Source organism: Grammomys surdaster, unplaced genomic scaffold (genome assembly GCF_004785775.1).
Source record: "Grammomys surdaster isolate TR1022 unplaced genomic scaffold, NIH_TR_1.0 137, whole genome shotgun sequence".
Classification (NCBI taxonomy): Eukaryota; Metazoa; Chordata; class Mammalia; order Rodentia; family Muridae; genus Grammomys; species Grammomys surdaster.
The window spans coordinates 1,268,462-1,282,596 of record NW_021604595.1 but is presented as its reverse complement, the minus strand read 5'-3'; the positions used below and the strand labels follow the sequence as shown (position 1 = coordinate 1,282,596).

Genomic DNA, 14,135 nt, shown 5'->3' with positions numbered 1-14,135 from the left:
TCAGAACTCGAGAGCTTCTTAGACTTCCTGCCAGTTGCCTTCACATTTGATGACAATCACAGGGTGCTTGTTTAAAATGCTCATTTCTGGTAAGTTAATCCAGAAATTTTGATTCAAAAGATCATAAACCTGATTATTCTGATAAATAATTCCTCTAAAAGTACAAATACTAGATAATAATTCTTGCTTCTACTGGACTTACTCCAGACAAGGTATGCAGACTCAGTAAGCACTGCCCCAGGTCAGCACACATCTGCTTCCATTTCATAGTAGATAGATACACCAGGGAAAACTTGCAGGAACATTGAACACTGCCTCTCAAATCTCTTACATCTGAGCGCAAGGGTAAATGTAGCACCCACCAGCCTTGCCGGGTAGTCACACAGCAGTAGCCTGCCCTAGTTATTTACCCCATGAAGCAGTGCTCAAATTTACAATAGGACAATGAACTCACAGGAAAGATAGTTAATTCTTTCCCTTTTTCCAAACAGAATACCTTAGGGGTCAAGGGATGATACTATGATTTCTGCCAATCTGATTTTAACCAACTGTTCATTTGTGAATTCTAATGTTTTCTAGGAAGAAGTCTCATCTGAATCCAGGCAGCATTCTACACTTTGGCTAGGCAAACAGTGCTGTTTCAAGAATGTAGCTTTAGCTAGCTGCTGGGTTTGGACAAGGGGAAGTTTTGGGCTCTCTTTTCTAGGCAGTCCAGAGGTTAAGGCTGTCAGGGGAGTTGGCGTACATGATGGGCCAAGGGTGACACAGAGCAACCCTCGTATTTGAGCCATGACATAAATGAGTTACTGTCCAACTCGCCCAGATCTCTTGGATCTCCAGGCTTGGGGCTAAACCAGCAAGACCTGGCACTAGGTAGACCTCTCCTAGCTATAAACAGCACCTACCTGTGGTAGACAACTTTCGGCTACAGAATGAAGGAAACCCTCAGCTCACAGCACCCAGAGCACCCTGTGATCTTGAATACTCACTTGGCTGCCCCTCCACTGCCCTCATCATTGTCTGACGATGATGATGTTGAAGAGCCAGGGAAGTAGGCAGAGTCCACATGATTGGGGCTGCCACTCTGGGCCAGGTTGATGGGCGAGGAGCGCTCATACAGCGGCGTGTGCTTCCCCTCAGGAGGAATGTTGCTGTAGCTGTTCTGCTCTGCCAGGTTCTTCCCGCTAGTGTCCAGGGCGAGGGCTGGCTCAGGGAGGCTGTATGGGTATGGAGCCTGGCCTGGGGTGCCCCCTGGGCTGGGCACCTGTGGGACCTGAGGCGCAGAACACAAGTCAGTGTACAGTGCTGGTGGGGGCTGAGACAAGCCTGGATTAGCCTAGTCCTCTTCAGTCATTTTTAATTTGACAAACTAGTACTATCCTTTATATCAATACAAGATTTTTTTTTTTAATTCATATCCAAGGTCCACAACACTAACTTGACTCAGAGGATACCTTACCGCGGGCTTTGCTTGCAGAGAAGTCTGTGGAATGTTGAGCATCTGAGGGGGAACATATGGTGGCACCATCCCAGGCATTCCAAATGGATTTGGTCGGGCTGTTTTATCAATACAGGAAGAAAATAATAAGACAACTGTGAAGAGAATGCTATATCCCCAGGACATTCCCGGGGTTAGCTCAGGGCCCAAATACCTTACCCCCTTCAGATGCCCCTCTTCTCAGCAACCTTTAGAAACTCAGATTTAATATGTGGCTCCAGAGGTCATAGCTTCCTCATCTTACTATAAAAGTGGAAACAAAACCAGTCCAGAGCTCTGAAATTCAGCTCTCTTAAGATCAGAGGGCTTTTATAGTCTCTGCTCTGAACAGCATTGGGCAGGGAAGGCAAACATGACCACCTCTTACTCAGTCAAGTACCTATCCCTCCCAGAGTTCTCACTCTGCCTCTCTGAAAGCAGTCCCAAGAGGACTCTAAATGAAAACACTAGCCTCATCACTGGCCAATCTGGCAGACACAGGGTTTGTGAGAGCTACCATGCATGCAGCCCACAAAGGCAGAAGAAGCAGCATAGATCACTGCTCATGTTCTCCAGGGCCATGAGGATCCAGGACCTCACAAGCTACCAACACTCTAGAGTTCTCATCTCCAACAGCCTGCAGCTCTTAGCTGGGAACTGACAGGCCTTTGATGCTGGCTCTCACTAACTGGGAATCCTGGCAGTTTCCCACTTTGTACTGAACAAAGAAAGATGCTGTACAAACAGCAGGGAAGAGTGAACACAGCTCAAAGGGCACATTTACACATGGAGACACACCAAACACACAGGCACCTGAGCACAAGTGACAAGTCTACCAGCTCCCTTCCAAGTGTGAGGCAAGAGCCACTACACGTTAAAGATACTCTATGACAATTCAGAGTCACAGCAAGGAGCAGGGACAAAGTGTGCTATAAAATCCAGCAGTGCACAAACAGTGTCATTGGAGTCACTGTACAAAGTCTGGTTAATTTCTGGTAGCTGACATTTTCTATTTAACTTTTTGTTCATTTGTTTGTTTGTTTTTGTTTTGTTTTGAAGACAGGGTTTCTCTGTGTAGCTCTGGATGTCCTAAAACTCTCTTTTGAAGACCAGGACGGCCTCAAACCCAAAGAGATCCACCTGCCTCTGCCTCCATAGTGTTCAGACTAAAGTTATGTGCCACCATGCCCCCTACCCCAAACCCGCTAACTTCTGAATAATAAAAGCATAGTCTGGACAAACCACTTACACTAGTCACTTTCGGGAGACGATCACTCATTCATGCCACTTTTGGATATAACAACTAAAACCTCCCTAAAAAGCAAGAACTTCCTTTAAACAAACAAATAAAACAGGATAACATAACAACCAAAAACTCTCTTCAAATTCTATTTCTACTATTTTGTGTGTACATTTGTATGTCACATGACTGCAGGTACCTACAAAGGCCAGAAGAACAGCACCAGATACCCTGGAGCTGCCTGACATGGGTGCTGGGAACCTATGTCAATTCCTTAACTGCTGAGACACTGCTCCAGCCCTGCCAAATCAAACATTTTTCAAGTATTTTCTAAAAAGCTCATTGTAGTCAATGGCTTCAGACATACCCTGTATCTCCACAGAACAATCTACTGTTTCCTCATATGTCAGCCCTGTGGTAACTGAATGAAGTCATCTACCACATCTTCCTAAAGAAATGACTGACCACCAGGACCTGTCTTGGGAGCTCACAGGCCTCCCTCTAAATTGGTTCTTGTTTTCCATGTCCAGTGCAGTAGCTGAAAAGAACCACGGTCCTCATTGTCCACCACAAGTGTCTCAGGAGAGACCCAGGGCCCAGTGTAGGGGGCAACACTGCTGCTCTCCTTTGTCCTTTTCACCAACACACACGAGAGCAGCCTTTGTTAGCAAAGTGTGTGCAACAACGGAAAAGAAGGATACAGGGAGAATGCTCAATTAATAGAGTATTTCTATAACTTGAAAGAAGTGCTAAGTATTACAGACTTCTTCAGGAATGCACAGAAAAGCAGCAAATACAAGTGCCTTTGAACTATGTTCCCTGACTTTTTTCCCCAAGACCCCAAAGCACAGTTCTGTGATTCACCCCAGAGACTCACAAATCCCAGAGAGCTGACTAGCCTTTGCTGTGTATTAAATTAAGATGCCTGTTTAAAGAAATGGCACTAAACTAAAAGCACTTCCAACTAACTGTAAACATCACAGCACAGCCTCACTCCCATCCTGCCCTAACAGAGGCTATTCTGTTAACTTAGAGATATGACAGTAAACAAAACACAAAATAGTTACAAAGTAAGCTTTTAAAATGTCTGGGACTGGGAGATGGCTCAGCGGTAAGAGTGCTTACTTTGCAAACATGAAGCCATGGATTCAAATTCCCAGCACCCACATGCCTGTAACCTCAGGATCAAGGAGCAGAGGTCAGCTAGCCAGTCTAATGGAAATGGTAAACTTCCAGTCAATGAGAAGCTTTGTCTCAAGACAATAAGGAAGACAACCTATATCTCACTTTTCCAAGGATGGTAAAATGAAGCTTTGAAATTTTTGATTCAAAGAATAAAACAATGTAACTTCTGCTGTTCACATTAGTTTTCAATGATTGTTTTATAATTACTGAACACTCTTCAACGGGCACATCTACTGGGCCCTGAAAGTGCTTCACGATTTACCTAGTCACTGTTCACTCATCTTAACCCCCCAGGATCTTTCACTGTTTACATGGTTCTGCCCTTTCCTATGGAAATATGGGAGTATATCCACAATTGGAAACACATGATGTGGGGACTTTAGTTTGGCTTCTTTCATGCATCCAAGGTCCCTTTGTGACTTTGTGTGGCTGAGTAATGTTCCACTCTACCAACGCTATAGTTATCCAAGGAACACTTCTTAAGAACACCTTGGTTACTTTCAAGTTTGGGCAGATATAATAAATTAACTTGACATAAACATCCAAGTGCAGGTTTCTGTGTGGATGATATTCACAGATGTGACTGCTAGATCCCATGGTCCAGAGTATGTTTTGTTTTGTGAAAAGCTGCCAAATTCTCTGATAAAGTACCCGTCCCATTAACATTTTCATCTGAAGTGCAAACTTAAGGGTAAGTCAGTTGTGTTGGGTGATGTTTTGCTGAGGCAAACACATGGAGTGTTTTCCTGAAGCAGACACAAGTAAAGGGATGTTTTGCTAAAGCAGACAAGTGAAGGAACATTTTGCTGAAGCAGACAGAGGAGAAAGGATGTTCTGCTGAAGCAAGCACATGAAAGGACACGTGATGAAGGATTCTTATCTAATGACACGCATGTATTGGTCCACCTTACATTGTGTAGTTGAGCTGAATTTGTCAGTATTCCATAGAAAGAAATGCACTAAAAATCTTCTGGTGATGTGCTGTGGCTTCTTGCCACTTCATCAGACTCCAGCCGATTGGCAGAGTGATGTCAGCTAATATAGACTCACGCAGAGTTTTGCTAAGTCAGACTCACATGGTGAGGCAAGACCCATGGAGGGCATGTCATGTTTGGAGGGAGTATAACTAGGACTCAACGGCCTGTGAGAGGCTTGCTTGTACAGCTAGCTGAACAATACTTGTTGGTCTCGTGTCTTCACTGAACTTAACTTAGTTGAGAGAGGCACAGCAAAGAACTGCTCCTGGCATCCCTGCTGGTCCCAATCCCGCCTGCTGACTCTTGCTGAACAGTTTAGCTGAGGCCTGGCCCTTCCTGTTAGGTTGTGCCACCACTGCTGCTATTCTGACACTACTGAACTGGACTGCTGGTGTATCTGTGAAGTGTGTGCGAGTGGATTGAGCTGCTGCTGCTGACCTGTGAACTGAACTGCTGATTTCCTGACAAAGCAGATGGGATTTGCTCCAAAGAACCATTTCTAAACAGGTCCACTTCCCCCATATCATAATAACCTTTCTTTTTCCACTACCTCTGGTGGGTGGAAATTAAAACTGTTAAATACTGTTGAAAATGTGAAACAACAGAAAATCTAAGTGGCTAGAAGGGAAATTAAAGCATTAAGAACCACCATTAAAAGTAGGCTTTGAAAAAGATTAACGTTACACTCACCAGCAACAAAGGTCTTTTTATTATTATATCTTTATTAATTTTGTGTGGGTGCATATGGATGCACACCAGACATACACATGACACAGCATGTCTGTGGAGGTCAGAGGGCATGTGTAAGTCACCTATCCCTCACTCCTGTGAGCTGCAAGAATGGAACTCCATTGTCAGGAGTGGCAGCAAGTGCCTTTACCTGCTGAGTCATCTCAAGAGCAGCATCTGACAATTGTAACCCTCTGGGCAGAGTGTATATATAGTTCATTTACTTAAGTGTGGTGGTTTGAATGAGAATGCCCCCCCAGGCTCAAATATGTGAATACTTAATCCCCAGTTAGTGGAACTATTTAAGAAGGATTAGGTAAGGCCTTATTAGAGAAGGTGTGTCACTGGGGCAAGCTTCCAAAGTCCACACCATTCCATAGTAGCACCCTGCCTTCTGCTTCTGGATAGGATGTGGGCTACTGCTCCAGTGCCCAGTCTTACTTACTCCCTCCCAAGATGGTCATGGTCTCATCCTCTGGAACTCAAGACACTTAACCATGGTGTCTCTCCACAGTAACAGAATGGTAGCTAAGGTAGCTAAGGTAATAAGGAGGCTGCTGGCTTCACTCAGGCAGCTTTGGAATATGCCCGAGCACTCGCCTATGTTCTAGTAGGGCATTAGGACTTGCATTACCACTTTAAGCCACAAATTGTAAGAACCCAAGTCTTTCTCATACTTGTGTTCAGAGTGGTGATTCACAACAAGCTATAGCTGGCAGTGTGTGGGGACACAAATCACTGTATGCCAACACACAGCACTGTGCATGTGTGGAAGATAGCAGACAACCTCCTATAGTCAGTCAGCTCTCCTCTTCCACCACGTGAGTTCTGGGGAATCAAACTCAGGAGGGCAGCTATGCCAGCAGGGCCATTTCCTTTATCAGCCAAGGCATCTCAATAACCTATATGCTTACTTTAAAAATCTCCAGGACGGACAAAGACATTATCTGAACACATTCTTTTCTCATCCTTCAACAATACCCACACCACTAGTTCACTGTTGACTGCTTGCCTAGAATACTTGGGCCTCTGGGACTGATTCTCTAGCACCTCAAAGCAGAACAAAAACAAGAATGAGGAATGGTTGTCAAAGGGAAGTTTTCTGTTTCTGTAGTTTTCTGGTTCAGCTTCTGACATCTCTCCAAAGCCTGGCATTGGAAGTTCGGCTGCAGGGTACTAACTAGTACTGAAACAGTAAGGATCTTTTTTTTTTTTTTTTTTAAATCAGATTAGGCCTGGAAGAGGTTCCTCATAAATTGAAGGTGCTGTCCTTTGAGTGGATTATTACAGAAAATGGAACTGAATTCTCAGTCAAGTCTATCCACAAAAACTTAAGTATCATTTAATGACTGAAAACATGAATGTACTTCAGACATTCTAACTTAATTTAGAGTTCACCTTGGCTTACATAAAATGCCTCGACATGCCACTAGCCTTGATCAATGTACAATGTCATGTGTACAGTCAGTATTCCCAAAGTATTGCAAGGATATCCTGGTAACTCCATTATCCCAGAAATCCCAGTGGATACCACTGTCCAAGTTCCTTCGATATATGGCATAGAATCTACACACAAAGAATTCATACAGAGAGAATCCATGCATAGAATCCATCCAGAGCCGTGATGGATGATATCCTTTTAGATATCATGGTGTTGTGAGAACTTGGATGTTAGGCTGTTAGTTGGAGGGATGTTATATGAGATAAAGAAAACAGCTAGGACACTCCCAAATGCTAGACTTTTAATAGGGCTGATTAAGTCTGGGTCATTTTCGTTGATGATAATTAAGGGAAGATATCATGGTTTTGTTATAACAAAGTAAATGAGTCACATACTGTATATGGCTGTTATGGATGTGGTGATTAGTGTAATTAGTAGGGCTCAGGCGTTGGTATTACCTGTATGCCCCCTTCCTGTATAAGGACTAAGAACAGCAAAGACTAAATAACTGCAGGGCAAATGCTATACAAAGAGTTGCTGTACTACATCGTTTGGGGGGAATGATAGAGAAAAATCAGTACATGCTTCACATAATTTCCTTTTCAAACTTTTTAGAAACTCAGATATAGAAAGCGGATACTACCTTCCACCCCACTTCCTGTTCCTGAATGCATTGTGAGTACTGTGTTGTTCACATAATCTCTGGTAACTGACCTGGGCACTGTGGTTTGGATATTCTGTCTCTAAAAGGTTCATGTGGTGGACATTGGTCCTTAGTTTGGTACTGCTAAAGGTGATGGATGGGTGAGATCTCCAAGAGCTGGAACACAGTGGGAATCACTAAAAGCCCGTGAATGGGCTTGTGGATCTATCTGTCTCTCACTTCCAGTCTCAGAGTATGCTCTCTGTCACAACACAGAGCTACCACTGTGGTCCAATTTACTATGACATTCTCACTAGAGCTGAGCTGACCCCAGTTCTCAGCTGAATTTAAAATATTAAATAAATAAAAATAAACATTTCTATTTAGCTGGGGGGTGGTGATGGCGCATGCCTTTAATCTCAGCACCCAGGAGGCAGAGGTGGGTGGATCTCTGAGTTCAAGGCCAGCCTGGTCTATTGATCAAGTTCCAGGACAGCCAGGGCTACATAAAGAAACCCTGTCTTGAAAAACAAAAACAAACAAACAAAAACCAAATAAATAAATTTTTTTTTTTTTTTTGCTTATTTTGTTACATGTGTGCCACGATGTGAAGTCTGAGGGAAAGTTGTGGGAGGTGGTTCTTTGCTTCCACTGTGTGAGATCTGAGGATGGAACTCAGGTCATCAGGATTGGCAACAGGATCACACCCTTTCCCTGTGATCCATCTTGCCAGCCCAGTCTTCTTGTCTTTATAAATGTTACTCAGTTTGAGATACTCTCTTACAGTAGTGGAAACCAAAGTAACCCAGAGAGAGGCAAACCCTGGCATCTTCTGCTTCCTCCAACTGTCAGCACGGGAACTGTCACTGAGTCAATCTTTGGTGCCCTCTAGGCCATTCTGCCTGTGATAACAGTACCTGCCGTTAACAAGTACTTCACATATACTTCTCTTAATGTTCACATAGTGATGCTGTTACAAGAGAACAGGAAGCCTGAGGCTTTCAAACAAGTGTTTGTACTAGATGGGCCAGCACAGGCTCTAGTGCTGATTTCATGCTATCACGCAAACATGCACACTTCTGTGTGCAAAGCATACAGCAGATATAGCTTACCTGTAAAGCAGTGTATACCTACCTGTCCCATTCTACAAAGTGTGCTCCTTTTCCAAGAATAATAATACCAAAGCATATCACATTACTTCACTCCTCCAACCAAAGACTCATGGGTTTAGTTCATTCAGTCAAGTAGTTACCCACTGGGGAAGCGGAAGGCCTTCGCTCCCCTGACCCTACTTTCTGCAGGTGGAAGAGGGTGTAAAGGCGAAGCCACCAAGTATTGCGGACAAGTGTGAGAGAACTGACAGAAAACACTCAGTGCCCTCAGAGACACTCAAGTGAGGGTCTCATACACCAGCTGACCCAAATTCAAGGCAGTCAGGGAAAGAAGCACCAAACGTAATAGTTGGTGCAAAAGCCACTGGCAGACGCCAGCGTAACTCACTGGAGGCAAGAAAGTTACTACTACGGCACGAACCCAGGTATAAGAAAGTGGTCAGGGTCAGGTGGAAGCATGGTACAGAGATGGGTCAGACCAGGCATGATGGGAAAACTCTGCAGGGAGTTCAGTGTGGTATGGCTTGCACTGTGAAACGTTAGTCTGACTGCTCTGAGAAAAATGACTCTACAGTGTGCAACTGAATGAACAGAGGGTCACTAAAGAGGCTGAGTGAACAGATGGCCAGGCACCCTGAGCCTTCACCCCCACCTCCCTCAGCGACAGCGTCTGACAGGCTACACTGACTCACCTTCCACCTGCCATACCAAGCGCACTATCTCTGATGTAGCTTCCCAGGGCCTAGCACACTGATAAAACCATGCTTGAATCCTCTTAGGGTCTGGGTAAGGATTGCTGGCCACTCAAACCTGACAACCCAAGACTGAGCCCCAAAGTGCTCACGGAAGGAAAGGAGGGAACTGTCTTCCAAACCATGGCACATGTGTGCCCACTCACTCACACACACACAACAAACAAGAAGAATTGGTTTTTAATCTAATTCCCACATATATCTCATGAACATTCCTACTTTTGTTAACAATGACATGAACAAACACCACCACCAGGCTGAGTTAGGCCTCGTAGACTCTTCTTATCTCTATAGTAAACCTGCCCTCCTGCAAGGAAAAGAATGAATATGGAGAGGAGGAAAAGAAGAAGGAAGAAGAGAAAAAGGAAGCAACAGCAGCAACAGCAAGAGAGGTTACTGCCAACCCTGCACTGCCTTGTGTCCTCAGAGGACTCTCTCAGCTGTGGTCTGCCAGCCTGTCTCCACGGCCTCTGCTTTTTTCTTAGAAGTCTATACATTCCCTTAGGAACTACTAACAAAGTGGGCCACACAGAAAACCATACTGTCCAAGAACAAAGCTATATGTGCTGGTGTGTATCTTTAATCCCAGCACTCAGAGGCTGAGGCAGGCAGATTTCTCTGAGTTTAAGCCCAGCCTGGTCTTCATAGTGAGATACCTAAGCTCCTGATTTATACAGTTATACATTCCCACGACGGCTTTGTTTACTTACCTAAGTAATGTGGTGGGTGAAATGGCATAGGCTTGCTAGTTGCTGAGTAATATCCAACTGCTCTCTTAAACCGAATGACTTTGTCATCTGTTCTAGACTGAAACAGATGTAGAAAGCCTTAGTTACGCCACTGGTCATATGTATAAGTACTTTTATCATAACTCAGCACATGAATAACTTGTAACCTTTTAGGTTAGGTAAGAATGTAGAGTGACATGAGAACCTTCAGGTCAAACACAAAAGATTATTACCAAAAAAATGAACACAGATTTAAAGCAATGTGGTCAGAAGGCAGAGTTTTCAGCTAACAGCAGGGCTGGTGTGGGGCCAGAGTTCTCAGCTGGGTGACTGAGGTCAGTCCAGACCAAGAGTGAAGCCGACGGGCGTCCTAACCTCCTAATCCTGAAAATCTTGTCCTGAGACAAGCAGAAGTGGGACCTTTCCCCACCTTGCTCTGGGCCTGCATGTCCTCGTGCAGGTAGCCTATATAGATCCCCACATGCACACCTCTGCCACTCTTAAGGTAGTCACATAGCCCGGTGGCCAAATTACAGGTTTAACTGCCTGTCTCCCTATCAGCACACTTCCAGCAAGCACCTGGAACTCTTCGCGCAAATGAAGCATTCCCCACTCCTCAAGGTTTATACAGCCTTTGTTGCCCCCAACTAAAGGAGAGCTGTTTCACTGAAAATCTTCTAGAAGAAGGTTGTTTCTCCTCACACGCTGTCAACCAAGGTTCTGTGGAACCACACGCCTGGCTATGCTTCATTCCTTCTAGTCTGGCCTGGGTGTGCAGCGGTACCTGGATACCCAGAGGGCAGAAGCAGACCCAGACTAGCAGCTGCGCATTGGCTCTATGGCGTCTTTGACCAGCTCTGCTTGGTCTCTGACATCCTCCAGTCAGTACCACAGCCCTACGGCCGCAGGATGGATGGCACAGACTCCGTGCCTCTAGCTCTAACAGCTAGACTTGTCCACATGTTTCACTTCTCGAAACAGGACAATCAGCAATCTACAACACCATCTGACCAACATGCAGCTTATCTTCTAGAATTCAGGCATGTGTCTGGCATGCTGATGCATAACTTTAGTCCCAGCACTCAGGAGGCAGAGGCAGGTGGATTGCTGTGAGTCCAAGGACAGCCAGGGCTACACGGAAAGGCCATGGCACAAAAACAAAAAAAACAAAAAAACCTGACCAACAAACAAAAACCACGTTCTTATGAACAGAGCACTTAAGAGCACCACAGCCTCTGGCATTATCTGCATTAACCCTCTCCTGTTTGGGCCTGACGAGCAAGGTGAAGTGGCTCAGAGCACACAGCTGGTGGAAGACACACTGGACAGCATGACCCTCTGACCCAAAGCCTGTCCTTTCAGTTTGTGGAGTTACCTGTGAATGCTGGAAAACATCTTTAGCTATGGCATCCAGGTCAGACGTGTCGTGAATGTTTCGGACATAATCAGCTACAGCTTTGATCACTACATCACAGGGTGGCAAGACCAGCTGGTGGGCTCGGACCTGAGAGGACAAATGCACATGTCAGCAGTAAGCAGGAGCCTCAGAGATGGGTAAGTCTACATGCAGGACCCAGACACTCCAAAAGTGTGCCTACTAGGATCCTGCTAGGACCCACTTACCACCCACCTGTGAGATCAGTATGGCGGCTCTATAGTCAGCTTTTCCTTCCAGATGATAAAACACAAGTCACCTGCTCAAACCCTGCGTGTGTTAAAGCATGGCTGAGATCTTTGAACCTGCATTCAAAGCTCACTAAAACTTTAAGGATAAACTCAGTACCAAGTACCTCCACCCACCAAGTTTATCTTTGAAAACAGACGAATAGAGAATGTAGTCTAATATCTGGTAATGAGAGCAAGAGCTCATTATCCAAGAACAGCTACTACTGAAGATGGTGGGTTAGCAGACTAGAAAGAAAGCAAAACCACCCCGTAAGAGCTTTGGAGTTGGCAGAACAATGGCCTCTTGCTACTGTCCACATTCCACTCTCAAGAACCTACACATACACTGTCATGTGGCAAGACAGGAGGAAGGTTGCCAACTGGCTTGCCTTAAAATAAAAATCCTGTCTTAGATTGTGTGAGTAGGCAGAGTGTAATCATAGGGGCACTGTGTACAAGAGAGCAGAGTCTGTGAGGTGGCATGAGAAAGACAGGACCTGCCACTGCAGGCTTTGACAACAGAGAAGGAAGCCCCAAGCCAGGAATGTGAGCAGCTGTGAGAAGTCAGAAAAAGTTCAGGAGAAATTCTCTTGGTAGAGTTCAGATGAACACATGCTTATTATATCTTGATTTTATCCCAGTGAGACCCATTTTAGCATTCTAGTCTCTCTAACACTGAGATAGTGTGTGTGTGTGTGAGAGTGTGTGTGTGTTTAAACCAGAGGGGTATGCGTATGGGGAGGGGAATAAATTAGAAAAGTTCGACCTTACAAAAAAAAAAGAGAGAGAGAGAGAGAGAGAGAGAGAGAGAGAGAAAATCCATGCACTTATACTTTGAATTACTACCCAAATTTCCAGATGCCCAAAGCTATAATCCCCCCGCACCTGCACTCCACCAAAGGAAACACAGTGTCTCCCCTAGCACACGTGGGACATTCCGTGTGGATCACTGGTTCTCACCCATGAGAGCAGCACTTTCATATGGCTTAGACTTCCCTGAGCATGACTGATGCTGACCGTCAGCACATCCTCAGAAGCCTAATGCCCCTTCACACGAGGCAAACGGCTACTGCTGCCCATGCTCCTGGCAGACATGCAGAAGAGTGAAAGTGCTTGGGACCAGGTAGAAGGGACCATGCTCTGCCTTCTATGAAATGTTACAAAAACCTCAAGTGAGGGTCATCTACCACAGCAGCCAGGGAATCAAGGCCAGGACAGCAACCCTGAGCTACCCCCATGTTGCTTCCTCCCATGTTGCTGCTGGCAGACACTTGGGCACCTTGTACACAGTGAGAATCCCATCAGGAAGGGTAGCATGTGGGCTGGGGGTGGGGAGGTGGTGGTGAGGAGGGAGAGGAGTCTCCTGTAATAAGTCTCCTCAATCTATAATCTACAGGTTCACCCCTACAGGCATTGGTGGCTAGCTGGCCACTCCAACACCAAACACTCTACAAGTTAATGAATATCTCCCCATGCTGTGCATAGTATCTAAAATGCTGGTTATTTTAGGTGGCTTTATACATTAAAAGATGATAACTTAGATAGCAAGAACAGAAGTGACTGGATATAAAATGGCTTCCTGATTGCGTCTTTCAAGAGCATAGGCAGCCCCACTGCTATGCCTCAGGGCCCTCTTTGCTGGTGCTGCCCACCCGTGCTGCTGCCTTCTGCAGAGTCCTAACATGAACTAAAGGTGTAGTAAGCACACCCTCAACCTTTACAGTGGCTGAGAAATAGCTATCTTTTCTTAATTCCATTTTTAAATTTTAGCTCAAAACATAAGGTTAGGAAAAAACAAAGTCAAATAACTCCAGTGACTCTGAAGTTGGAAACAATCATTCTGTTTCTGAGGAGAATAAATGATTTCTGCTTCGTTAAAAACTGTTCACGATCAAGTTCCCTTGTCATGAGATTATGAAAGACTTCACTGCAAGTCACTTGCTTTGCTCAAAAAAAAAAGGGGGGGTCATAAAAGAGCCACAAGATTTTACCTACCCTATGCTTCCAGGCAGTAAAGTTAAGTAACAGGTCAATAAGGTCAATGTTATTTTGGTAGAAATGATAATTACCTCTGCATTAAATTTTCCTGTGAGCTAAGCGGCAGCAGTGCACGCCCTTAATCCCAGCAGAGGCAGGAAGGAAGATATTTCTCTCTCTCTCTCTCTCTCTCTCTCTCTCTCTCTCTC

General features: G+C 45.0%; 1 protein-coding gene across 2 annotated transcripts in view; it reads right to left on the bottom strand.

Annotated features, from left to right (window-relative positions):
- Window positions 1-14,135, bottom strand: part of Fam120a (family with sequence similarity 120A) — an 83,156-nt gene that overhangs the window by 34,299 nt on the left and 34,722 nt on the right. The window contains exons 4-7 of one of the 2 annotated variants that reach the window (XM_028763294.1): window positions 11,660-11,788; window positions 10,267-10,363; window positions 1,460-1,557; window positions 990-1,273 (exon numbers count right to left, since the gene is read on the bottom strand). In XM_028763294.1, coding sequence (XP_028619127.1) covers window positions 990-1,273; window positions 1,460-1,557; window positions 10,267-10,363; window positions 11,660-11,788 — 608 coding nt within the window. Of the gene's footprint in view, window positions 1-985; window positions 1,274-1,459; window positions 1,558-10,266; window positions 10,364-11,659; window positions 11,789-14,135 lie in introns of those variants that run through there. The other variant, XM_028763295.1, reaches the window with a different exon arrangement.